General features: G+C 43.7%; 1 protein-coding gene across 2 annotated transcripts in view; it reads left to right on the top strand.

The window, feature by feature from the left end:
- The window catches only part of SORCS3 (sortilin related VPS10 domain containing receptor 3), a 280,892-nt gene that overhangs the window by 76,969 nt on the left and 176,054 nt on the right, over nt 1–27,869 (top strand). For both annotated transcript variants that reach the window (XM_035330191.1, XM_035330192.1), the window contains exon 2: nt 7,268–7,335. In XM_035330191.1, coding sequence (XP_035186082.1) covers nt 7,268–7,335 — 68 coding nt within the window. The remainder of the gene's footprint in view (nt 1–7,267; nt 7,336–27,869) is intronic.

The following is a 27,869-nucleotide window of genomic DNA, read 5'->3' on the forward strand; positions in this document are numbered from 1 at the left end:
CCCCTCCTGTGTGTTTATTCATGGTAGTCTGAAATTCTACTTAGATGTCTCCCGTGTTTTATTGCTGTCCTTAAAAAGGCGGCTAATTCACCATGTCTTTTCCCAGAGGCTCTCTCCTGAGGGGCTAATAAATCTACTAATACTTAGCTTTTGTGGAGTGGTTTTTTCCCCTACAAAGAGGACAAAGGTTTTTATGATCTGACCTGGTAGCTACATTTAGGGCTCTATTTCAGCCTCTGGGACAGAATCCAGCTTCTCTCTAAGGACTGATAACCATGCTGGAGGCCTTTCTTTTATTTCTTTAGGAAGGAGATTTTAAGGAACTGATTATAATTTGCATGTGCGTGCACGTACACTAAAGGTAAGTATATAGGTAGGCAGGGGGTGTTTGCTGAAACTTAGATTTACCAGTGTGTTTTTTTTGTTTTTCATTTTCTGTGAAAAATGTTATACAAGGGATATTGTCTACTTTTTAACATGCGTTAGAGAGATGAAAGAGCAACATGTCTGACTTGCAGACCCTATTCTGCTAGTGGCTACAAATACCCCTCATTTGGGTAAGAACTGGAATCAGTGATTTGGGAGGAGAATCTGATTTTTCCTATGTTACTGTAAAGCATCACAGATTCCCCCTGAATTCTGCAGGCATTAGTCATTGCTGTGGTGCCAGTGGTGTTCGGCTGCATTCACACCGGTGGCAGGGACTCTGTGTGCAAGGCACCACTGAACGTGTCCTACGGATGGTCCTTGCTCCAAAAAGTTTAAAACCAAAAGCGTGAGGGAGTCTGCCAGGTTCAAATCGATCCTTTCTTGATTTGTGTGACTGCAGAAAGGTAAACCTGTGACACTGGAACAGACATCCACTGTGTGCTGGAGCCAGTGGATGCTTTAGCTCTGGCAGGCTGGGCTTGAACTTGAATTGCCAAAGTGGGGAACCAGCGTGCACAAATCCTGTCCTGCTCCTGCTGCTAGTCACGCCGGAGGACACAGTTATGCTTTCCAGTGCTGGCTCTTTCTACAAAACACTATAATGTTGTTTTTCTGTGGATTCTGTTCATTCACCCCAAACCCTGTCATGGGAATTTCAAACGGCTGCTTTCATCCAGAGGGCACTTTTGTGAAGGCAATGTGATCTGCCTCCGGTATCCCCAGGGAATCCATGGGAAGACCTCTCATGGTCTGGCTCCAGCTTGTTCTGCTGCCTGATTTATACAGAAAGGAAGGAGAATGGGAAGGAAAGAGCATGCTGTGGCAGCTTTCCTAAGGGAAAGTGAAAAGCAATGCAGGCATGGGAGGATTAAAGGAGAATATCATTCTTTTAGTTCCTAGGTTTTGTTTTGAGGACAAATTTGACAGCCTCAGCCATTTGCAGATCACAAGTTCACTGGAACATGTTTTGCTTTTGTGTGTGATCTTGGGACTTGTCTCCTTCAATTTCAGAGGGCTCTTTTGCCAGCACTGCCTGAAGCCACCCACAGATCATTGATCTCTCTCCAGAGATTAAAAAAAAAAAAAAAAAAAAAAAAAAAAGTCATTTGCTGCTTCAGCTGGCATCATTTTAGTCATGCAAAAATGTTGCTCTGATTTCTAATGGGCAGGATTTGGCCTGTATTTCTTGTTAGTATCTGAGTTTTTTTTGTGCTAGGATGTGCTGTTCTTTAAGGGTTAGTACCTGGAGATGTTTTTTTCAGCTGTGTTCGCTAGGCTAGGGAAAAGATGGGTATTTAAGTTGCATGTGGTCCTTCTTTTGCTGATTGCTCTGTTACTGTGTGTGAACTCTGATTGTGGCATCATCTTCCAGGTGTTGCTTGTTAGCCTAAATGAACTAAATATGTTTAAGTGCATTATTTCAGCCATGTAAAATTCCTGGATGGAGACTCTTTTTCAGAATAAAATGGTCTTTAATTAGATTTTTCCTGATATACTTGCAAAGTGAATTGAACCGAACCCTAAAGTTGATTTGGATTCCTCCTCCCGAGTGTTTCCATGTAGAGAAGCACTTAATCTCTCTCTGCCTCTGGTTTCTCATCAGCAAAACAAAGATGACATTACTTGCCTTTTCTCACAGTGGTGCTGCTTGCTAAATCCATTAGCACTGGTGAAATTTAAATTCCTCACATGGGAGCTTTGTAATGATGCTGTGTGCTTCTTGCACACGGGGAGAGCACTCCTAGGTATCAGCAGCTGCACTTAGACCTCCGGGGCACCTGGGGATGGCAATGTTGTGTAGTGCAGTGGTCGCCTGTGTGTGCGTGTCTTTGGTGCACAGGGGGGTTGTAGGTGGACCAAGGTTATGAAGGGATTGCTTTTGAGAGCTGCTAGACCTTGAGCTAGGAAAATGCCTTAACTGAATCTGGCTGGGCATTGGCCTGATCATGGAAGGCAGACAGCAATTGCCAATTGCCTTGTTTCCTCTTTCCTTCACTTAATAAACTATTTCTCTCAAATCCAAGTTTTTCTTGCTTTTGTTCTTCTGGTTCTTTCCCTGCTTCCTCTTGAGTGGGGAGTGAGTGTCTGGGTGGGTGCTCAGCTGCTGCCTGGGGTTGACCCAACCCACACGTCAGCACAAATGTGTTGAGCATGTAAAGTATCCATGCCATGTTTGAGCATTTGTGTACAGAAAGCTAGGCAGATATTGGTGGGTTTTGCCTGACTTAGCTTTAAGTGCAGAGACTGTAAAATTAAAAATAAATAAATAAAAAACATGGCAAATTCATCATCCTGAATAACTCCGTTAGTTTTTTGATTAGGTCACCTTTAATTATCAATTTTGTCCCTTTAAAAAGAAAAAAAAAATATGAAAGAAACAAGCAGCTAGGGACCTCCATAGGGCAGTGCTGCAGGCGTTCAGGTCCTACACCTTTTTAAGCCAATTTGCCTTCATCCGTGAGCAGTTTGCTGCTGCTGGTTCCCAGGAGCTGTGCCCGTTCACATTTTTAATTTACTTTTTGGGTGCTTTGCTCTAATCTGAATGGGGGAAAAGTGGATGAAAATTGCAGACAAGCTTCCTGTGGCTGGTATGTGGCGCAGCAAAGGCTGCAAACATCATGGAAATGTGTTTGTGGGAAGGAAATGGAGTCTGGGACCCTGCCTGCCAGAGCAAGCAAGCGAAAAGCTCTCATTTTTCACTTGTAAATTTGTTCACAATTCCTTTGTTGTGCTGTATGCTGCCTGGTGCTCATCCCTTTGCTCATTATTAATTACTTTCTGTAAATATGTGGACAGGGGTACTGGCGAGCTGTGTAAACCTCTGTGCTGATACACCGGGATCCCGTAGAGGGGAGGTGTCTCACCAAGTAGCTCAGGGCTGGCCTTTCAGACGTCTCCCTGAAATGGTGGCCTCTTCCCTGCTGCTCTTCTCCCTCATCTCTAATATGTGTCTCCTGACACCACAGCATGACTGCCCATGACTTGGCACTTCTTGGTTGTTCTGAAGTTTGCTGTCAGCCTGCCGGAGGAACTGCAGTGCCTTTACGTGCTAATTTGTGGGAACCGGTTATGTATCTACTGTGGGGTATGTGCAAGCACTTTGCCAACTTGGAATCGGCAAGATCTGGAGGAGGGCTTAATGAACTAAAGTAATCTTCCTTCATAGTAAAATTTTATGAGCACAAAAGATTGCTACGCCACCGAACACTCTGAAGAGCTTCTGAGCACTTGTGTGATTTATAGGCTCAGAGATTCCTAATAATTTCCTGAAGAATAGGAGCCCCCTCAGGGATTTCTTCTCAACGCTGGCCTTAGAGGAGAGGCCTGTCACGTCAGGCCTGGGCCTAGTGATTCAGTGCCATGGCAGGACTGGAAAGTGCCAGGGACTTCTTAAACTGTATTGTAGTGTAAGCTGTTGAGGATGATCAATTGACAGGGGATGGCATTTTTGTCACACAGACCTTATTATAGCAGGGTCTTCAGTCAACAGCGTAGTTTGTACAAAACAAAAACATATGGGAGGCCTGTGTGTAAAATACAGTGCACAAGGAGATTCTTGCAGGACTGGAATGTCATTTCGGTTCCACAGGAAAAAAAAATATCTTATCCTTCCCCCCATCCCCACTTCTGCCTTGAAAACCGAAGCAGTTTATTGAATTTTCAGGTCATTTAGTTTTGTGTAAGCTCAGCTTTAAATTACATTTTCCAAAGGGTTTCTGTTGCCCTAAGGGAGCTGTAACTCAGCCTGACCTATTTCCCAGCTCTGTCCTGCAGGCTGCTCCTCTTGCTTCACTCTCAGCCAGCTGGGCTGCTGGGTGCCCCCAGGGACACCCGCCTCTGGGGTCAGGGGAAGCGCGGGGCCCCTGGGGGCAGTGGGGAAATTTCCCACCTGAGCCGTGTTCCCTGGGGTGAGCAGTACGAGCCTGGGGAAAAAGGCACTTCAGCATTCATCTGACTTGAAATTAATTTGGTGGGCGGCGGTTTGATGAATGGAAACAAGACAGTTTCATTTGAGACTATACAGTTGTTTTCTTTATTTTGATTAAAAAAAATGCCTAAGTGAAAGTTTTTTTTTTATGTTGTTGTTTGTGAATCAATATCACCGGGAACTGGTTTTTTTTTTTTTTTTTTTTTTTTTTTTAATTTCTTTTTCCCATATCAAAATCTTTTCATCTTGATTTAGGCTGAAGAGTGTGCTTTTCCTGTGGGGTGGCAATTCTACATTGCCTGCAGTTCAGGGGGAGAAAATGCTTTTTTTTTTGTTTTGGAGCAGTTCATGCTTTAAATGTGAAATCTCCAATTTTCAATTGAATTCAGCTTTTAAAATGAAAACCATCAAGATTTTCATGCAAAATTACCCTGACACAGAAAAGCCGTGATTATTTGTCAGTGTTGACAAAAACAAGCAAAGCTTCTTCAACTACAAAGTAGAAATTTGAATCAAATGTCTCAGCTTGAATCAGTGAGGGGTTTTCTTCTTTCTTCCCTCTCAGAATTCAGTTTTGGACAAAATTATCTAATTTTCTTTGGTTTGTTCCATTCTTTTTCACCTAAAGCATTCACATAACGATGTCCTAGAAAATCGGGCTCTTGCCCAGGTCTGCCCCTGACACCCCTCTTGCAGTCACTCGGCACAGTTGGGCCAACACCACGTGGAGGTGTCAGGGTAGCTTCCTGAAATGTTTTGAAGCTCCCATTGCAAGGCTGTGTCAGAAGCACCCTGTGAAAGCAAGGCAGGAACCAGCTGTGTCTTTTGGACTCTGATCTGTCTTAACCACTTGGGACACTTGCTTGGTAGCAGCACCTGCTCCTGTGGTCTCACCAGGCCGTGCGGTGGGGAATGTCCTCTTGCAGTGTTCCTGGGGCAGGCTGTGGGGTAAAGTCTCCCCAATCCTCTGTTCTTCAAGCTCCCAAGACAGAGTGAGCATTACCATGGTTGAAATTCAACAGTTTTATCTCAAAAGCTAATGGGACGGGGTGGCATCCCCCCGGGCTTGTGGTCTGGTGCCTGGCCTGGGCTCACATTGTGAGTTTGTGGGCATCTTGCTGCAGGCGGCTGTGCTGTGTACTACCAGCACCCCAGGAAACCCCTATTTCCTGGGACCCCCTGAGATTTAGTTGCAAAGGGATGGGTATGCTTTTGTTCTGCATGCGTTGACAATGGGCAGAGCTGGATTTTTGGTAGTAGCTGTGCATGAAAGTTCAGAAAAACCCTACTACACAGCGTGCTTTTACTTTGGATTTATACCCAGGAGCTGAGCAGGCTTCACCCCACTCCTGCAAAGCTGCCATTATCCTGCTATTTGCAGCGTTTCTATCTTCAAAAATACAAGGCATAGGAGATCTGAGGAGAGGCACACAAAGTGCCAGCAGATTATGGATGCTGCTTCCAGTCGGGATTGCAATTTAAGCAAGAGTTATTCTGCTGAAGTTTGATCATGATATAGAGGCTTCGTGTAATACGTTTAGGACCAGATCCAGGATCTGCTGACCTCAGTGAAAGTCCTGCTCCTGGCTGCGTGGTGATAAGGCACTGAAACTGGAAAACTACCTCTGTGAAACCTTGCCTCAGTTGTGAGCACTAAAGAGGGTGTTGTTTCTGGCAAGGCACTGCTTGTGCTGCATGGCTTCCTAGAGACTCGTGAGATATTCTGTCAGAGTTCCTCTGGGAATATGGGGCACATCTATAAATGTCCCTCGGCAGGCATTAGCTGGGAGCAGGCTGCACTGCTCCCATCGGTTGGTGCAAGGACGTGTACGAACCTTGGCTGCTGTGAGTGGCAGCTGGTTCTTCCCGATTTGTATGGGAAGGTGCGCGCGGGGTTTAAGTCACAATAAAAAGGGCCTTGTCCTTATTTCCCTGCTGCACAGCAGCAGTTTAGGCTGACATGGGCTTGCATATGCTGACTCAAATCTGCCTGGCAGGTTTCTTTTCACACCCTGCTTGGAAGCAGCTTTGCTCTTATCTTCCTGCTAAAGGTCTCTGCGTAGGGAAATAAAGGGAAGAATGCAATCAGGGAAGGGGGAAGTGAATCCAGTAGAAAAAGGGATGCTCAGAGCATCTTTTCAAAAGCCGTTAAGTTGGGCACCGACTGCATAGTCACGTACCAAGGTCCTTACGATTTGAACAGGTCTCTTCCCGGTATTATGCTGACGGTAACAGACTGCTGCAGCCTCTGTGATATTGATTAATCCTTTGGCATTTTTCCTTTCTGCAAAGCTTTAAACTCCTCACCTAGCAGGCTCTCAGCTGGGAAACCCAAATGAAAGGTGTGGCACATCCCATTGCTTTGGGAGGAGGAAGAGGGAGGGAGATGGTTTTTTTTGCAATAGAAAAGCTGCTTGTTGCAACAAAACCTGTTTGGGGCAAAATGGGCTCTTCTGCTGGATTGGGATCTCCATAAGCAAACTTGTCATTTCTTTCCATGGAGACTAAGTAGTTCATGTTAGCACCTTGAGAGAAACAGGAAAACGTTGAGTGCAATTTCTGATTTGGCTGTTGAATTAACAAGGGTTCGTCCCAGTTCCATTCCTGCCCTTGAATAACCAAAGATGTAGAGAGGACAGCTCGCAATGTTCAGATAATTCCTGGTGGCATGTTTTATTTCAAATGCAAAACATCTCAAGGATTAAAATAAATGTTACTGGTTACATGATGCATTAAGCTAATGATTTTCTTTTTTAAAACTTACTTGATCCTATAATATGGGAATTTTAATGGATAAATGCTAAGCTCTCCTTTGGGTGATTTCAGATGCCTTGTGTATTGTTACACAGTCTAAAGAAAACCCTTTTTTCTTTTCCCTTTTCTCCTCCTTCCTCCCTTTCCCTTCCACAGGTGATTCTCATTCTGACAAAGCTCTACGACTTCAACTTGGGCAGTGTTACCGAGAGCTCGCTGTGGAGGTAAGCAGGCTGTAGAAATTACAGCAGCTGGCATGGAGGGGGTGCACGGTGCCTCTTGTAAAACTGGAGGCTGAGCAAGGGGGGCGGCGTGTCGATCTGAGGAGGAGCTGGGAGGGGTTGCGACATAACTGTGAAGTTGAAAGGGGATGTATGATCAAGAAAGAATTGATTTAAGAAAGTGAGGTTTTCAAATCAGATGCTTTCTTGATGTAGGGCATTTATTTCCTTGACACACAGAAGAGCTTGCTTTTGTTCTGTCCTTTTTGAGCATCCTTAACCAAGGTTCTTCATTCCTCAGAGCCTCTTCCATGGTGCTGGCAATGAGAGTGGTCTGTGTAGATGTACGTGCTTGCTGGAACAGCGTCCAAGATGGTGTATTACCCTGTGCCTGCTATGAGCTTAGCTGTCTTAGCTGCGTTCCTCAGCCCTGTGAGCTGAGATGGTCATCTTGGCAGTCAATTGGTGTTGCCTGGGGCTGTGAGGGCAGTAGCCATCCCAGGACTAGAGATCACAACGATGGGCTGGTGTCTTCTCCACTCTGGGTAAACTCAGATAGTGCCATGTGCCTGCCGTGCTCCTGGTCAGGTGTGGGAGGTGGAGTTTCCTGGCCAGGGGAGGCACATTGCTGGGCAGACTGTAGATGTGTTTAAAACAAACAAACAAAAACCACCACACACACAAACAAACAAACACACATAGAATACCCCTATGAACAAGCAGACCAATTCCTTGACCTCTCCAAATTAGCAATAGTTTCTACCTGCTGGGGATTGCTCTCCCTTCTAACAGCCCAGCTGTGGTGCGGGAAGCGTATGCCTTTAGCAGAATTGTTACTTAGGTGTTTTTAACTGTCAGAACAACAACAAGAAAAAGGGCGTAGGGTGAGGAAGACACCAGTGCTTTGTGTTAGGTTTAGCTTTTGTATTGCAGTTATTGCTCAACCTCCAGAAACTGTAATTGGTGGTGCTGTCAGTGCATTGTAGCTGTTGCTCCAAGTCTAAGCAGTTTCTTGCAGGTGGTGTGTTGTCCCTTCTTCCACGTTAATTTAGAAGCCCTTGTTTGGATCAGATTTTGGGATTGAGTTGTGGGGTTATCCCCATTAATGCAGTTAAGGGTTAATTGTTTAGTAGAGCTCTTGAAACTTCTCAATTTGCACAGTAAATCCAAAGCCTAATTGCACCGTACCATGGTAATCTGCAGAAGTATAAATAACTGTGCAGCTAATAAGAGAGAACACCTTCATTTCCACTTATCCCGGTACTTTTCAAGGTATTTAAGCCTTGAAAACTTTTGCCTCTTTACCTAACAAGTACAAATGGCACTGTGATTGTACTTTAAACGTAATTGCTAAGCAATCTGCTCTGCATAAATAATGTAACAAGCAGGCAAATCCTGTCCTAATGCTGATCTCAGAGCAGCACCTGAGCTCTGCAGGAAGGTGACAGCAGCATCGCTCTTGGAGCTTTCCCAGAGTGACAGAAATGCTGTTCATCTGTCCAGCTGAATGTATCAGCTGCTTGGCATCTGGGGAAGTGACCTGTTCTGTGTGTTTTAGTCTGTTTCGGGACGCTTCTGCCTCTCTTCTGCGGTGAAATAGGGGCTGTTGGGGGGTCTGGAGACTCAGGCTGAGAAGTCAACATTCCTGGGTTCTCCAAAGGTTTGGGAGGAAAGGTCAAGGTAAAAGCTAGTGGTAGAGATCTTGGGCTCTAAACCTTAGTTTCCCACCTGGAAAATTCAGGATTAAACCATACTGCAGTTTAAGAGGGAAGTGTTTTTATTATTATTATTATTATTCTTTTTTTTAAGAGAACAGCTTTGATTTTTGAAAGGATGTTGTAGCAATACAAATAGATACTCTGTGGAAGAAATAAGCCAAGAGAGATTCCTTTTTTGCAGGATATTCTGTTCCATTTATGCACGAAAGCCTCTGAATCTCTGCATTATTTAAATAGGTACTTTTCAATATTTTCTCTCAATCTTTGAGACCCTGAAAATTTCATAAGGAAGATCTGTCTTTGCAGAGCGAAATTGCGTCTTCTGGTCATATATTTGCTTTCCTTGGTTACTTTTTTGTAGACTCCTTCAAAATCATCTTTGAGCCCCAGGAACTGGGTGAGTCACAAATTGAATGCAAATATCAATTAAACATCAGGAGGAGGTCTGGAGATTTCCACTTTTTCTACCTGTTTTCTGGGACTGTGGCTTGTTTGTTTCTGCCAACTCAGAGCTCTGTCCGTGTGAGCAGCAGCTCTGTGCGGTGCCTCTTCTGAGCGCTTGGCAAACAGTTGCTTCCACACGAGAGGAGCGTTTTTTTGTGGCAGAGAGCAGTGAATCACACAGCAGTGCTTCAGAGGACGATAAGATAGAGCAGAGTGGAATGCAATCTTCAAATATCATCTTGCCTCTGCCTGCCTCATGCATCAAAAGCTTTTGCTCGGTCCCCCCTGGGTTGTAGCACAAGATGCTTGGATGCAAAATGCTATATAGGAGGAATTTCTAATACCTGCATTTAAATACAAAGACAAGTGAATCAATATGAAAACATCCTCAATGTAATTAAAAAAGGAGCAAGAGAGAATGAAAAGTTGAATCGGAAGCTGCTCCTCTATCAGGGTGATAAGAATTTAGACAGAGGAAATGCTAGTCAGCATTTGAATGCAGGAGCACAGGTTGCTCTAATAAGTAAATCCATGTTTCTGAGGCCAAAATATCACCGAAAAAGCCTCCGTTGCTACTGCAGCCAGCTTCAGGGAAAAACACACACATCCCATCCCACTGTGAAGGTTGCATCTCTTCCTGGTCACAAGAGGTGTCTGTCAGTGGGGGGTTGTATTTTTCTTTTCCCCACCAAGTGAGTGAAGGTAACTGTTTCCTCCTGTGAAAGGGATCTGCCTTGTTGCAATTGTACTCGTGATGGTGTGAGGCATCAGAATTTATGTGGGGAGGTCTTTTCATAGGTCAGGACATAGCGCTGTAAAAATTAGGTAAGCTTTTCAGGCATGTAATGCTTCATCAGTTCTCATTGCCTAGCAAGGCATGTACCTGGCTGGTTGTTGAGAATCCAGCTCCCATCCTTCCTGTTTTTAAATAAAAAATGGATTAAAAGATAAACCTATGGCTTCTGCAGAATTCTGTGTGTGATCGAGATTTTTTTGGGGGGGAGAGGGGGGTGGAAGGAAAACATTCCTCCCTCTTAATCCATAAGCTCAAATGGTTTTGATTTGAAGTGCTGCTGGGGCGAGCATTCAGTTCCCAAACCCTCTGTAGACCAAGGTCCCTGCACCAAACTTGAGCTTCCACGGTGAGCTGTGATCACGCAGCGGTGATCTGTCATGAGATATGAACTGCTGCTGCAAAGAGGCTGCTGCTTCATGGGAAGGGAGTCTGAGAAGGCACCTGTCAAACAGAGGACAAATGAGAGGGTTAGAGTTGCAAAATACAGTGTCGAAAAGATGCCACCCACAACCAAAGGTTGAAGGTTGAAGTTTTGTGCCTGTTTTTCTGTGGGAAATCTCAGGCAATTTTATTAGGAGGAGAGGAGAAGGGAAGAAGTCTGCTCAGTGGTTTATTTCTTCAGATATATGTGTTCATAACACTTCCAGATGAACACAGGAACTGTGACTGTGATAAATGAGTCTTGGTTTCAGACGTGTGCTGTGCTCAGATATAATATATGGGGTGCTCTGTAGGCTGTATGCTAGGCTGAAAGTCCTTTCATTAGTTAATCTTGTTGCTATCCAGTTGTTTCCTTCTCGTGCTATGAGTGTGAATAAACAGGAATCTATTGAGCTCCTTTTCTTATTCTGTGGGTCTTCTAGATTTCACAGCTTTTTACAAGCAAAGGAAGAGTCTTGTGAAGATTTCCTTGCTTGTTGCTAATTCTGTCTCCTATTTTAGCTGTACATTTCTGAGATGGCTACATCAACATGACATTCTGGATAAGTATTCCGAGTCATGGCAATATTGAAAATGTTTTCATCTGTTTTAGCCAGTATGGGATGAGCAGCTTTTCTTGTAAGATAACTGGAATAAAAACATTATTTTGTTTTATTTTTCTTCCTTCTGCTGTCACCTAATTTTGTATCCAGGAACAGTCCTAATTGTTTGGATTGCAGTAGTTAAAAAGACTGCCTCTGTCCCAAGGGAACTTTCAATCTCAGATGAAGACAGAGAGACAACAGGCGATGCAACAGACAAGAGAAGCCCAAGCTAGCAGGGAGGTATTTATGATCAATGTGATAGCCATGACTGCAGCACATCAGCTAATTAGGCAGTGGGGAGTAGTTCAGATTTTCTTCCAAAGTGCAAACACTTGCATGTGTCAGCTCTGAGTCCCTGCTGCCATTTTACCCGCCCTTGATGGCTCCCCTGGAATTCCCATCCTCTGGCTGTGGAGCCCACTAAATTATCTGATGGTGTATAATGCTGGCCTGGGCATTAACCCATACTCAAAATCATGACTGACTCTTTCTTCTTAAGAATCTACAATGTTACTGAAGGTATTTTTACATATATTTCTTCTTGTTTTGTTGTTCATTAATAAGAAATTAGGTTTCCATGGCAGCGCTCAAAAATCCCCAAGCATTTTTTTCTCTTGTGGCTGCTATGCCTGAAGAGACAGGTTTGTCATAGCCTGTGTGTTGAGTTGAAAAACAAACAAACAAACAAAATAAATCACTTTCAGCTTTTTACTAGAGGCAACTGCAAAACAGATCAGCTACAACCCTGAGCTTGGAGCTGAGAAGAGTAAAACCTCTCAGCTTGGTTGCAGGCTGCCTTCTATCTTGCATTGTTCTTTCGGTGCCGTTTGAATTACCAGAGGGCTGTATGTTATTTATCCCTATGTTATTTCTCCCTATGCCCTTGCATTTCAGCCTCATACGCTCTCTGGTGGCATCAGGCCACCAGCACCTTTTGGTTTCCCTCTAGCCTCTATTTCCTCTGCAAAGTTGCACTGATTCACTCTGCAAAGTTCATGCTGATTTCTATGTCTTAGGTTTGTGTGCTGTGCATGGAGCTGGCTTCAGGTAGGGCAGGTGTGAAATGCCATGGCTCCCCTTTGGGAGTGGGGTTTAATCTCCCTGCTTCAAATTTAGCTGTCGTCAAGATAGGTGAGTAAGAAGGGAGAGACCAGGAGATTCAGTGAACATGACTGAAATTTTCATGTCATCCTTTGTGAAGCAAGCTAATCCTGAAACAGGTCATGGCACAGCCAGAGCTTCATTAAGAGTGTTTCTGGCCCAGTGGCGATGCATTATTTAGTCTGTGGGGCTGAGCAATCTGTGCTTTGTGCCATAACCTCTTGCTCGGTTCCAGTCAGGTTCCACACATTTTGAAATGGAGCAGTGTGGTTTCACTGAAACCTGCTGTATTGAAATGCAGTCTCGAGACAGCCACCATGACCAGCTGGCATCTCTCTGCAGTAGTGTCAAATTTGATTATATCTATTGTTTTCCACCATTACGCTGACAGCATGCATTTTAGATATATGCTGTTTTCTGCAGGACTGTATTCAGGCATAAAATTAATGGAGCTGGTTTTCATAGTAATGCCTTCCTGTTACTGCATCTTATTTGGCATTTTTAACAACGTTGTAAAGTGCAGAATTCATCTGCTGATTAAAAGAAGGGCTTCATCATATCTGCAATCAGCTATCAGTGTGTCAAGGGAAGGAGCCAGCTTGAGTGTGCAAGCACATCCCTGTTCTCTCTTGGATTCAAAAACCAGGGTCTCCAAAAGCTTAGCAACTTCACTGTTATTTATTAGTGTGTATAAATTACCTAGCTCAGTGGTGGCTAGTTTGCTCAGGCCACAGGAGTCATCTGTGAAAACCTTTGGGGTTGCAGGCTGCTAGGTGCAGACCCTCTGCTGGAGACCTAAGGGAATGGGAAACCGGAGGAGAGGAGTGTGAGTGAGGGCTGTTCGACAGGGCTCCCAGCACCCTGAGTTGGGATTTGTGTGGGACTACAGCAGCGTCCCAAAATAGTTCAGTTCTTTATCTCCAGTACTCTTGATGATTTATATTTTCCCCGCAGTGGGTGACTCAGGTGTCCCTGGCTCGGTGCAGCCTGCTGTCAGTCACGAGATGCCATCTCAGGCAAGGGAGCCGTCCTTCCACTACTGGGAGGTGTGCAGTAGCTGCCTGTTGGCCCACCCCTCAGCTAGCTGCTGCCAGATGAAATCGTGGCCATTTAATAAAGAGAAGGTCCTTGGCCCAAAGAGCTATGCAGTTACTGCCTGTAAAGAACAGAAAATGCAGCATTCCTGAACCGAGTGAGAGTTTCTCCTTTGCTCTCGTGGCTAAATGCCTGCTTGGCAGGCCTTGTGCTCGTGCTCGAGCTGACTGATCAGGCCTGGCAGGGGCTCCCGACATCTGTGCTTGTCCAGCTGCGCACGTGTTGCAGCAGGCACTACAGCGGGTCCTGCCTCCTTCAGAAAGAGGAGCAGGAGAGAAAGCTTGGCAGGTGGAAAGAGTTGTTGAGTATCAGCCAGGAGAGAAATTATTGGGTAAAGGGCATTGCCTTAGGGATGCTGTAGGGATGCTAAATGTTCACGAAAGGCTACGCATATAATGGCTTTTCTGCACTCTTTTCGTAACTATTAAGAGCGATAAAGAGGTGGCTTAGCTTCCTTGTGTTCCCTGGTCCCAGGGGGTATCTGTGACAAGAGGGTTACAAATTGCTGATTATTAGATGGTGATAACCATTCACCTTTGTGTCCCACTGTACAAGTGAAATCATTTGAAGTAACTAATTATGACCTGTTTTGAAATTACTTTTCTGTTTTGAGGTGATCGATTTTCCTTCTGATTATGGCTTTCTGGAGACTAAGGTTTTTATTTGTGTGGACTTCAGAAAATGTATATATAGGATTGTTTTGACTTTCTTGGGCTGTGTGGCTGGAAATGAATGTCCATGGGATTAAAAACCATAAAAAAATAAAAAGATAAAATTCAGAGTGGAATGGAATAAACCATAGGCTCACCCCTCCTTGAATGCGCCAGGTGGTGGCCAGAGTGTACATTTTTTGCAGTTCAGAATTGGAAGAGATGCTGGCATTGCAACAAATGGATAAAATCAGGTAAAACTGCTTTAAACATTAGTTTTGGGAACCAATAATGAAAATTAATAGGATTATTTTAAATTCAGGACTGTGGTTTAGTTAGGTATACTCAGTAATGGTAACAGAAAAGGAGGTGGCCTTTTTATTTCATTTTTTGTTTGACTAACTTCTGGAGAGAAGTTTCATCTGCCTCCTTTCTGTTGCTTCCTTAGCCCTATTACATCCCGTAGGATTTTTCTGCAAGGGAATAGTCACGTTAACACCTCTGCTTTCTGCTGGTTCCTTGCTTTAGCAAGTAATGAGGTTAACATTGCCTAAGAGATGGCGGGAGCCAAGAGAGGCAATGCAGAGTCGTGCAAAAAGTAGTAGCCCAGCAAATGTGAGCCTTAGAGCCTTCCTAAATGCCTTTGGGTGGTGTGTAAGTCCAAGTCCCACCCTTGTTTATTAAAATGCCTTTGTCTTGTTTCATGGAGCTTATTTGTCTTTTGTGAACCAGCCTTCTGGATGGCCTACTTGTTGTGTCTCGTAATTGTTCCATCAGTGACCTTTCTGTGGGGGTGGAGATTTCATCAGATATGGGACCTTTTGGTTTTATTAATTTTTTGTTTGCCAAAAAAGCTCTGAGACTAATTGCCAAGACTTCCCAGAAGATATTAGTTTACAAATTTTAATGACACTTATGATTTATTAATGTGCTTCCCCCTGCATCTGCTCATCCCTATTCCTTAGTGGAATTCCTGCTGAATCAGAGAGAATTAATAAAAACACAACTGCAGACTGTAATGGTGTTTTAGCTAGGCTGTTAATTAAAAACTTTAACCAATATTCAGAATGCTTTATTCATATCTGCGATTCTCTGAAGGCAGAGGTAAGTCTTGGCTTTGACTACCTTCTGCCCCAGAATCTCAATTTGGTGAGGGTGCTGCATGTCAGTCTGCGGTGGCAGCACAGATACACGTTTCGGTGTGCTTGCTGCTCAGGATGTGTTTCATCCACACATCTGTTGGAGCTTCAGAGCAGGCGTGCTTTGCTGAATTTGTCAGCCTTCACACATGTGGCTCCGAGAGAACACGCTGTTGGCTGCTGATGGTGGATGTTGCAGCTATGTTTGCGTGAGGAGCTTGTGTGTTAGATCTAGAAAGGTCATTTGATTGTACGTCAGTTCTAATCTTATAAATTATTGTGGTTTTTTTTTTTGGAATGTTCCTGTTAATAAGTAGGCTTGGGAGTTTTGCGATACATCCTGCTTTCTGGGTAGAAACCAAGGGGATAAGAGGAAATGAATTAATCAAATTGCAAATTATTTGAAGGAATGTTGTTAGGAGCAAGGTGGAATTCCAGGTAAAATGGAGAAAAGAGCAAAAGTGAGTTTTGTTTTGCATCCATTTTCTTACATTTCAGGTGCAAGCGCTAAGCAGCCATCTCTCTTTTCTTCTCTTCCTGGTAACTGTTGAATTATTTATACTCCACCGGAGAGCTCCAATTGGAGAGACTGCGAATCTCTCCAGGGAGAGGCTGATACTAATCTTATGTGTGGAAGATCCAAGTTCAAGCCCTTGCTCTGAATGAGTATAAAGGGAAGTGCTTTTTTATTCCAGAAGTAATTAAATTGTGCAACTCATTGCTACAGGATGTTGTGAGGCAGAAATAATAAAAAGCGTAAATGGATTTCAAAAGGGGACTCAGTGAATTAATGGAGGATATTTCTGCTGGTGGCTGTTAAACGTGATAGTGTGGCTGTAGCCTCTGGCTTACAGTAATTATTTTATGATATGGCATTCAAGGAACAGACAGGTCTACAGCCTTTGGTGCAGTGTTGCAGAAACATCATCCATCCTTCGTTATCTCTTCCTCAGTAATGAGCTGTTCGTGTTTCAGGTGCTCTGGTGGAATAGCCTGGAACTGTACTGAATACATGATACGCCCCAGCATTGTTGTGGTTCGACTCTCCAAGTTGAGAGAGCTGGGGAAGAGACCATGGGAAGAATCATGCTCTTTCTGCTGTTCCTTACAATTCCCCAGGATGTTCAGTGTGACAGGACAGTGGGCAGTACAAATTCTTGATCTGACCTAAGATGGCTGTATTATGCTGCTGTGGGATTTGAGTCTTCCACATCGTGGGTAAGTTCTTCAACCATTGCCCAGCTGGCAGCTTTGATGTAATTGAATTTTCCAGCCAGTCTTTTCAGCCAAATTCTGTCTAGATCTTTAGTCTTTCCATTCCAGAAAGTTAGAGAATGGAGAGGGAAATGTAAGTTAATTAATGCCCAGATATGTTTCTGGTGCTGATGCAAGCCTGAGAGCCTCAGTGTGAGTTAACGAAATTTGTTGGCTGGGGGAGGGGGAAGAGGAAGAGAGGGTTTTTTAGAAAGCCAGAACTGTATGGCTGCCCCTGATTTTGTAGCTTATATGCTGATGTTTGATGTGGTTTTTCCGTCTTTGAATTAATTTCTCTGATTATGGGCTCCTCAGTAATGGAGACATGCTATCTCATCAGAAATGTATTTTGGGCTTAGATCATGTTCCCAGGCGTATCTAGTCCTGAGGAAGGTGGCTGGGAGGGCCAGGGGGAGCTTTACCAAAGGTGAATGTTGCCTTGAAGTATTGCAGCTGCTATGAATTCATCTTGTCAGGGTCTTTACTTGTCTGACAGGTAAAAGGTGTTTGTAGTGCTTTGCCTACTACTAGAAATGTAGCAAGGCAGCATTCAGGAGGGATTTTGTAGCCAAGAATCTGCTGTTGCAGATCCTGTGGGTGCTGTGACTGTTGCTGCATCAGCAGAGGTGCATCTGTTAACAGGAATTGGCTATTCCATCCCTTCTTTATCATTTGGAACAGCGATTCCATTGCTCTCATTAGAGAGCTGCTCCTTTTGTTATCTCATCTTACATTCTAATTAGATTTGGATACTGACTGCAAAACTTTTTTTGCAGGAAGCCACACTTAAAGATGAATTTGTTTTGGCCTTACTAATGTCTTTTTCTGATCACTTTCTACCATGCAGAGGATTTTCATTGGCACAGATCAGTAGCAGATACATTCAACATGGATATGTGCCAGTATTAATGAAAACCACACATTAAATTCACTTATAAGTATGCAAATAGATAATCACAAAATAAGGACTTTCATAATAAATCACACAAGAACTTTCATACTAGATCAGATCTGGTAGGACTTGGAAAGCTTGAAAAGAGACGCCCAGGAAAATATTAAAAAATCTTACAGAATTAAGTGGTGTGGATAGGATCTCTAGCAAAGCAAGGGTTTGGAGCATCTCTCGTGTGAGGAAAGGCTGAGAGCCAGGACTGTTAAGCCCAAGGAAGAAAAGGCTTGGAGGATCTCATTAATGTATGCAAAATCCTGAAGGGAGCATGTAATGAAGATGGAGAAAGGCCCAGTGACACGACAAGGGGCAATAGACACAAACTGAAACACAAGAGGTTCTGTCTGAACATCAGGAAACAATTTGTAGTGTGCGGGTGACTGACAAGTGGGAGAGGATGCCTGGAGAGCTTGTGGAGTTCCCATCCTAAAGCTGTCTGGATGTGGTCATGGGCAGCCTGCTCTAGGTGGCCCCACTTGTGCAGGGAAGGGTTGGACCAGGTGACCTCCAGAGGTCCCTTCCAACCTCAACCATTCTGTGAGTCTGTGAAGAATAAAGGAAAATCAGACAGGTTCAGAACAAGTGGAAGACTTGGGTTCTTATGACAACATATACTTAATCTATGGATCTCCTTGCTGGAGGATATTTTGGTAGCTAAAGTTCTTGTGGGTTCAAGTGAGTTTCAGCAAGTTCATAGAAGCAAAAAAAAATTATCAAGGACTGTATTACATGTGAAAACTTTAGAGGATTTTTTGAGCTACAGGTAGCCTCTGATGAGTTGTATGGAAATACACTTCCACTCACTCCCCAGGCAGTCGGGGCTGGGTCAGGAGCCAACACAACAGGTACTTGCACTGCGCTGTTTCTGTGTTGGTGCCACCTCACGGCTTGCTGGGGGATGCAGTTCCCCAATCTACACTAAACCTAGGCTCTGCATCAGTGTATGGGAACCTGCTTCTCTTTGAGTGAGCTGTTCTTTTCCCCTCTCCCTCTTCCCCTGACTTTTCTTCCAATTAGGCTTGGGACCAAGTCATATAAATCTTTGCTTTGTACAGGGGCTGGTAGGATTTAGTACTTTAACATGGGTTGTGTCTGTTTATATTGGTGTTTTATTATGTTGTGTTTTTTTTTTTCCCAAATGCTCTGCCATTTTATAATGTCTATAAATAATCTGAAGGATGGAGAAACATTGTTAAAAAAAAAGATGCAAGAAATCTTTCCATCTTTCTTTGAGTCTGCTCTGTCTCTCATTATCTCTGAGGTATGTTCATTAGGCTTCTAATGAAGTTAATAAGTGCACAGTATCAAACAGTCACTTCTCCGAGTAATATTTGCAAAGAGCTACGTTCCCCCGGCCTGGAAGGTAGCCTTTGATTTATTTGCTTATCACATGTTCATCTGTAAAATCTCTCAGCTGACCTTTTACTGTATATGCCTGACCAAGAAGTCAAAATGAAAGCTCCTATAAACTAGGGGATCATAGGAACCTAGTGCATTGTTACATGTGGGATTTTTCCCTCGGAATAAAAGCTGTAAAAGGTTAGTGAGACAATCCTGAAACTGGATTATTAGGGCTTGTTTCTGGATCTTTGATGGCCAGTTACCATAGGAAATTGCCTCTGTTAATGTTAGTAGTTGCTTGTATCCAGGCTGTCTGCAGGGCTGGGCGTTCGGCATCCTACAGGTCTGGTCAGAGATGCAGATGTGGTGCTGCACTGGAATAGTTCAGGGATATTGCACCACGATGAATCTACATCCATAACCGGACTGTTAAATTGTCTTGTATGGATCTCACAGTTTAGCTCAGAGGGTCTGTAAGGAAAATAATGGGAGACTGGTTAAAGGAAGGTGGCTGGGCTCTTAATGCCAAGCCTTACCCAAAGGCAGGCACTAGTTTTGCGTGGGGGTGAGATGGGTGCTGTGAACTCTTGTGTGTGAGTTGTGGTATGTTTAATATGTGAATGTCTCTGGCTCTCTGTAACTACTGCCAGGGGTGAGGTGCTTCACAGCGGGGTTGGTTGGGCTAAATGGATGAGTGTAGCTCTGCTGTGCCCCTTCACAGACCACGGTCCTGCCTTGGTCCCTTGAGGTGGCCTGAGTTTGTGTCCTGTGTGGTGCAGGCAAGTGGGGCAGGACCAGTGCCGTCTGTAACTGCAGATCGGAATCTGGCAGCACAAGTTTGCATGAGCACTGCGAAGTTCAAAAGCTGTACGGAGAGCTATGGAGAAGGGAAGAGCAACCCACCGCTGGAACAGGGGGTCAGAACTTCACATCTGCAGCTCTTAAGGAGAAATTGGTCCCACAGAAAGAGTAATGCACTTACTGCCCATCCTCTTGGTTCTCTTTCTCTGAAATGTTAGAAATAGTAGTGCTTTGCTCTAAGAAGGAAGCCTGGTTGTTGCTGCAGTTGACTGCTGGTTCTGGAGAGGGAAGAGCAGCAGGTTCAGAGCTGAGGTCAGGAACACCATGGGGAAGAGACATTTGCATACAGGATTTAGGCCCTGGGGCCTGGTGTGGGAACTGGAAAATTGTACAGCTTGACTCAGCACCAGAGCATGTATGTGTTCCCTGAGGACTTCAGCAGACCATGATCCATCCATTGGTCTTGGGTAATTACTTCAGGGATCATGGGCAAGCTTGTTGACCTTTTGAGGTCCCTCAGATACCGGTCTCTGTAAAGCCAACATGTGGGAGGGCATTACTTTCCTTGGGTAACTTGTAGCTGTAAGCATGGCTGAGGAGAGCCAAGGCAGGAAGATCATCCGTTAAAATGTAAGGTTTCACATATAATGTTTTATTGCCATGGAGTAGTTAAAGCTGCAGAGTAAGCAGCGGACCATGGTACATCATTCACTGTGTCTCCAGCAGAGTAGAGAATAAATGCCCCATGGAAGATTAAAATCCCATTGGTTCTATTATCTGTAACCAATAAAGGCAAAAGAGATGTCAATGAGGAATACAGTGTTAACACAGCACATCTAGCTTTGTACCCGCCAGCACACGTTTTCTATTTCGTGCTAGGCAAGGGAAACAAAGCAAAATGAGCTTTCTTTTTCTTTCTGGAAGAACACGTAGCAGGGGAGTTCGTGGTGGACCATCTGCCTCTGAGGATTTGGAGGGTGCTTTGTGCCAACACCACCTCATCATAGGGGCAGGGGGTGTTATTCACAGCATGTGGGAAGTTCATGTCTTGTCTTGTGGCATTTTAATGGTGATGAGCAAGAGTCTCACAGTGTAACACGGTTCTCTTGAGTGGTGGGAAGATATTAGAAGCCCATATTTCCTTGCTGGAAGCACTCCTTTTTTATATAGTGAAAATGGACATGGTTTGTCTGTGGAATAGTTGTATATCAAGAGGATGCAGGTGAGTGGGCTGTGGCCTAGCTTGATTGTTTTGCTGTGCCTGATCCAAGCAGGGTACGTGACTCTGCTGACCATGGCTCACAAAAACTTGTGAAATATCCACTATTGCACAGCAATACTGACAGAATCGGAGTGGTGATTGTGCATACACTGGAATGGTGTTTTACCTTGATATACAACAGCAAGAATGTTGTGCTTTTGTGTCTGCTCCCTGAGTGTCACTGGGCAAGGTACTTTGCAGACATGCCCACCAGGAAATGAAGCAGCTGATTTGGTACTTGCACTGATAGGAAGTTCTTGAGGCGTGCTTAGCAATGGTGTTGCTGCAGCTGAGGTCTCATGGAAAAGTGAGTATGAATTGAATTCTTGAATTCTTCGGTACAGGCACCCCACATTTCCATTGTTAAGTCTTTGTATAGCTTGCAGAAAGCTGCGGCAAAAACCTTGTTCCTCAGGCTTCTTTCTTGTGCTACGTTTACCTCAGACTCAGTGGTCGCTGTTCCTTCTCATCTGTGTGACAAAAATCATTACAAATGCTGCAGTAGGCCATGTTACAAACTTTTATCTTTAAAAATGACATTCAAAAAGGTTAATAATTGGAATGAGCTCTGGCAGTTACTAATTAGTACCATTACACAATCAGCTCACATTCTGGCAGCATTAGGCATACTTAATCAGTCAATTATCATTGATCTCAGAAAGTGCTTCTCTAAAGTTAGCGTAAGGTGCCTTTGTGGGTGGAAGAAGGGAATTTGACAACACAGTGGCCGGGGTGCTGGGAATGTATGGTTTGAGGGACCAGTGTTGGATACCTGATTGTGATGGATGTGAATTAAGAATCAGGCAGTACAGAATCACTTTCAAATAGTGGCTTAAATAGGTCCTGCTAGGAAGCCTGTTCACCTTAAAGGGAATGTCTTCTCCTCGCTTAGCTGTAATTCACGGGCCAGGTGTTTCCAGAGCATTGCACTGAGTCTTCTGGCCATCTGAAACACTAGGGAAGTTCTGGGAGAAATCTGACTTTGGGGAAAATTGGCTTAATGGTTTCGCTGAATTTCAGTTAATGTGATGACTTAAAAGCTTTCTGAAGGACTGCTGCAGTGTAAGGTAGTTTTTTCTTCATGTGATTAATAGTTCTCACATTAAGGAAACTGCAAACAAGACTGGGAGGCATGGGATTTCCCTTCAGAAGTGTTGCGTAAACTGTTCTTAATTTCATGCATCTAAATGTTCTGAGTGCCTTGTGCTCTCCTAACTCAGACGTGTGGAGCCTTTGCTTTTTGTGCTGGCTTAGAAGGCAGAGGCAGCAGGCCTGACCTGCTGCACAGAACGGCTCTGGGTTTCCAGCCACCATATTCCTCTTCCTGACTTGAATGTGGGCAGCACAGGGATCTCTAATAAAACCATCTGCTGTTTGTGCCTGGTCAGGGAGGTGTGCGGTGATGTGTGGCCCACGCAAGTGAGGATGGTGGCTGCAGTCCAGTGTATGAAGACTTTCCAGATCTCTGCCTGGAAGAGTTGATGTGTTGCTCTTTGTTGATTCGCTACTACAATTCTGTCAGTAACTGCTCAAGATATTGTTTGCAATGCAAGTAAATTCGGAGTTGCATAAACCCGGGTAGAATGGGAACGTTGTCAACGACATTACTGGGATGTAAGGTTACTTCAGGAAGCTGTGAGAGGAAAGAAACTTGTGCAGGTGAAAGGGACAGGAAAACTGAGTTGTGCTTGATTTTATTTTCAGAATTTGGCCTAGGGTCTTGGTCTCTTTAGGACAAGAAAAAATATTGTGACCCTAGGCGAAAAAATGTTTGGGGTGTTTCTTTAACCTTCCTCTCTCTCCTGGTGCTTGTTCTCCAGAGCTCTCCTTTGTGGGCAAATAATTCAGGAAAAAAAAAAAAAAAAAAAAAAAAAGTTAGAATCTTAAAGGCTGGATGCTTCCTAAAAACCTCTGATTTTGTGTAACAGAAATCTGAGAATGCACTTCAGGGCTGACTGAAGTCAGAAATACGTTGATTTCTTTCTTTATACCTGAACTTTTGTCTCTGCTCTTGGTGAAAATCTGCAAGGGATTTTGGGAGTAGGCACAAAAATAAAACTTGTTGGAAGGCCAATTCTGTCTGCAGCTTTGGCAAAAAAAAATAGACCAGTGCAAATAACTTCCTTGGAAAACTACTTTCCCATGCTTCTGATTCCAGAAGAATTAGGTAGTGGGTGCAAGCACAAGCCATCCAAACCCGTAACATTCCCTTGCCTTATATTAAATTTCTGTAAAACTCTACACATGCTGGCTTGCCATAGTGGAATATCCCAGGTATCCCAGCTATGAGTGAGACAATCTTCTAGTTTGAGAAAGGGTTGTCTCGGTCCTGGTGTTTCATTTGAGCTGTTTGTGAGTTGTAGATGGTTTTTGTATATGTGCTGCCAGGTGTTCATCCAAGGGTTACTGCAGAGTGCCTACATGTTGGGAAAAGGCTCATAGGTCAGTGCTTTGTGTACATTTTTAAGGATTAGTGCTCAATGGTTCGTTGTCATTGATGATACAAAGTGGAGGGTTAAGGTTCACTTGACCTGCAAATGCTGCTTAGAAGGGCAAGGAAACTTTATTGAAATGTGTGAAGAATTTGTGCACTACTAGTGGTCGTACAGTGATTATCGAACCTGGAGAGATGAAATATATCTAAAGAGGTTTCTCTACATAGGTTACTAACACAGGATCCAAATTCTGAGGAAGTCAGAGACTTTCAAGGCCCTTTTCCAGACTTTCAGTCTGGCCCTGTAGAAGTAATGAAGGGAAGCATGCCTTCATGTATCAGGAGCTTTGCCTGTGAAAAACCCGGGGCAGCCCTGTGGAAATCTGTGCCTCGGGAGAAGCTGGTAAGAGATCCCGCTCGGGCTGGGTGCCAAGGCTGCTGGGCACAGATGCTGTACTACAGAGCTCAGGCAAGGATTTCCTCCCACAGCCTCCAGTAATGCATAATCTGCGTGGAGGTTTCTGAAGGCAAGAGGTACGCCTGAAGAAATGTGCAAGACTCAGGACTGGTAGATAGCTGCAGGGTTCTGCTGTGACAAATGGTGCCCTTCCCTGGTGGTAAATGACATCTTATACCAAGGGTGCCTTGGTACAGCATTAAATACTCTGGCAATAACTGTAAGTGGGGCTAATTTTAGTAAAGAGGTTCCAGGCCACAGCAATTCAGCTGAAGGAACGAAAAGGTTGGACACTTTGTTCTTACAAGCCCTGTAAACATAGACCTACACATAGGATAACTGTTTCTGTTCTTTCTCCCCCAGATCTGTTCTCCAGTTACTGGCTAATTTGCAGCAGTGCGGAGGCAGGTTGAGCATTAGGAATAACTCTTAAAACTGAGCATGGATTTCCTGGGAATGTGGAAAGTCTCCATTTTGGAAGAATTTAAGTACAGGTTATAGACAGCCTCTCAAGGTTGATGCCTTGTCCTAGTTAAACTCGCCTTTAGGAGGGAGGGAGAACACTGAAGGCTTTCTCTTAACCTAACTCTGGTCCTGTGATATGAGAACCTACCACCCCCATCCAGTGGGAAGAGAAGCAAGACAGGTTTTGTACTAGGAGCTGAGAAGTTGAATAATTTTTACCTGAGTGATTTCAGCACGTTTTTGCATCCTGTGACCCATCCTACCTTGTTTTGAAATGTCCCAATTAGAATATTATGCTAATGGGACAGTGAAGCTGGCATGGAAATCGGATGGTGCGCAATAAAGAGCGTTGACTTGAGGCCGAGGCCATGCTCCCTGCAGTGAGTTAGATCCAATCAACATGCAAAATATTGCAATGCAGATTGATGGATTGCATGGCTCTGCTGCCTCGATAGCATGAAAAACTGTCATCTGGCCTCTTCGATCTGCTGCCCAACTAATTACGCAGTGAAGGCCATAGAGGGCAAAAGTCAGCTAGTTGGTGCTGGACTAATACTGGAAACGTGCGAGTGCTGTCGGAGCAGCTGTTCTCAAGCCAAAAGTGCTGACTGAACGGCTGGAGGAAGAGTTGAAAAATAATCAAATGGAAATGTTTTTGGAATGTGAATGATCTCGATCTTTACTGCAAGAGGTATGAAGCTGTGGCAAAATCAGTGTTTAAACGACAATGCTGTTGTGTTTATATAGTTAGGCAATGGAAGATCTGTAGACATAATACTAGGGAAATATCATAGGGAAATATATTAGGGAATACTAGTGAACGCAGACAAGGACACCTTGACAGAGATTTCTTTAGCTCCTGGTACTAGGGTGGAAGGATCATGCTAAAGAGACAGTCCTCATGTGCACTGGTTGACTGGAACAAACTGTTACTTTGCTTTCTGGTAGTCATCCTATTTAATGTGCAGCATGGCGTGGTGTGTATGCAGATACAGCATTCATCTTTGCAGCAGAGAAACTTCAGTGCTATTTTGTGAAGGCAGAGTATTTGCTGCTCTGACCGTTCTGGCTCAAAAAATGGCTCTGCAATTTGGAACCACCAGATTGTGTTTTCTCGTGCTATTAGTTACTTGAAAATAGCTCTCTGTCCTTTGTAGGGATGTTTTAATTTCTGTCCCTGGACTAGGATATTTTAGTGTAGCGTTGCAAGTGTATTATTTACTTCTGTAATGTATTTTCAGGTGCAGTGGCAGGATGCACCCTGCACAAAATAAGGCACGGATTATGTATGTATTGGACTGTAGATCCCCATGCATTAAGGAGAAAAAGCCAGCCATGATTCTCTGCCATTAAATACTTGTTATGTTGTTTATAGGGCTTTAAAATCAAAACCTCATCTAGTCTTTTCAGCACTAGTTGCCTTCTTCCTTTCCGCCTTTCAGCAGAGCATTTACAAGTGTTTATATTGTTTTTTTTTTTTTTTTTTTTTTTCTGCCTAGCAACATTTGTTGCAAGTAGTTCAGAAAAAAAATGGTTTGCCGTCATAAACCCAAAGCTGCAGCAACTCTTAACCTTTAGTTATGCTTCCTCAGAGTTCTGTTTAGAAAGAAACAGCTATCTGATGTGATAAAAATGAAGACTTGGTGCTATGAAATCTCCGTTTACATTCTGCAGACGTGGCTTTATTCCCTCTGAGCCTTTTTATGGAGCAAGTTGTGGGAGGTCCCTCACCTCCATTCACTTTGAAACAATAGAAGTGATAGTGTGGTGTCAGTAGCTGGCTGAGATAAACGAGAGGCACTTTGACAAGTTGCTCTGCATATAAGAAGATCTCTGTATGCTGGTGCTCTCTTTTTGCTGCATAGATATAATGTGAGCTGGTAGGTTTTCTTGGGTTTGAGCAATGGCGTGTCTGCCACTTAATCTGGGAGCCAGTTCCAGGTCTGAAGAGCCAGAGCTGGCCCAAACTTGGATGTCCTATTCCTATCTGACAGGAGGGTGAGGCTTCAACGTTTTCTTGTCCATCTTAGACACCTTGTTGAAGAATCTCCAACCAGGACTATTGATAATTCTGCAAGTTTACACTAATTTGCTGATATTCAGCTTAAAAATTCCCTGTTCTAGTTCTAGTTTTTGCATCCAACCTTGAAGAGGCAAATACGGGATTTTTTGACCAACTTCAGCAGGAATTGGATCAAATTCTTAGATCTTTCACATAAATACTATATATTCAGCCTCAGTCTGTGGTTTACCAAATTGTATACTTAATTATTTTAATCTTACCTGCAAAGAATACACTTCACTGGACCACTTGATTATTTGTGTACTGAGAGACGAGTTTTTGGGAAAAGTCCACAGAACAAAATGTGATTAAAATCCAATTTTTGGTCAGTGAATTGAGCATAAATCTACTGCATTTATCGGAGGTCCTTAACGCAGCGTAGCCAAATCTGACTTGGTTTTGTTTGTGTAATTATGGTTTTCCCAGCACTATATATAGATGGATTTCAGTAGCACAGCTAACTCCTTCCTAATATTTCCCTACTTTGAAGCTGTTGGTTATGCAACAGTGACAATGATAGACTTTCAATAAACAGAAATTTGCTTTCAATCTTTTCAGATTGGCTGGTGTTGAAATACTAGTCTTCTAGAAGCAAACATTTGTGAGGGGTGGATTGGTTTCAAATGCCCTTTTTTGTAGGCAATGTTCATCATATGGAATCACTTTATTAGGGGTCACGTGTGAAAGAAGGCAGGCCAAATGGAGTATTGAATTGTGCAGACATTTTTCTTAGTCTGTTGAAAACAAATATTGCAAACATGCTGCTTTTTCTTCCCCCCATAGAATCAATCTCTTTTATAACAGACCTGAGCCATGTTTCAGTCCCTGTGAATCTGCCCCTGCCTGCAGTTGGCGTGTGAAGTGGCCCTCTGTGGAGCTCAGAAGCCATATGGGTGCTTTCAGAGTCCTTCAGGAGGGAGATGTGGATGCTTCCCAACAACCTGAAGATCTCCCTTTAAAGTGGGAAATTTCCCATTTCGATGTCCTTTTGCTTTTACTGGATGTTCAGGTTTGAAGCACGTTCGCTGGAAATAAGGTCTAAATACCTTCGCCCTTGGCTCTTGTAGTTGTTGTAGACTAAGACCACTTCAGGTGAGGGGTAAAGTTCAAGAGAAAATCTGGAGTTTCAGTGCTTTTCTAGTGGGCGATGTGTAGGTGGTAATGTTCACTCTCCTAAGGAACGTTTAAGTTATTGCATTCACACAGTTATGGAAATGGAAAGCTTTGCATTATTAGTATAAGCATTTTAGGTCTTTTAGACAAAGTTTATCCATATGTGTACTTTTTCTCAATACAAAGTTAAACATGGTCTCTTCGAAAGCATTTATTGTAAAAAGCCCTGAGCAGCCTCTTCAAACTCAAAGTTTGGTGCATTAAAGCTTTACTCTTCTAGTTAATGTCTGCAAGGATTTAATGCTTTCTTACTCCCCTGATTGGCACTTTTGAAAGGTCAGCCTCTGATTCTTTCACAGATGATCAGCAGTAAGAACTTTTTGCATATCTGGTGTGCAGTGTTTATTGCTCAAGTGGTGTGGTTGGCTGGGG

This window comes from Oxyura jamaicensis, chromosome 6 (genome assembly GCF_011077185.1).
Source record: "Oxyura jamaicensis isolate SHBP4307 breed ruddy duck chromosome 6, BPBGC_Ojam_1.0, whole genome shotgun sequence".
In the NCBI taxonomy this organism is placed as follows: Eukaryota; Metazoa; Chordata; class Aves; order Anseriformes; family Anatidae; genus Oxyura; species Oxyura jamaicensis.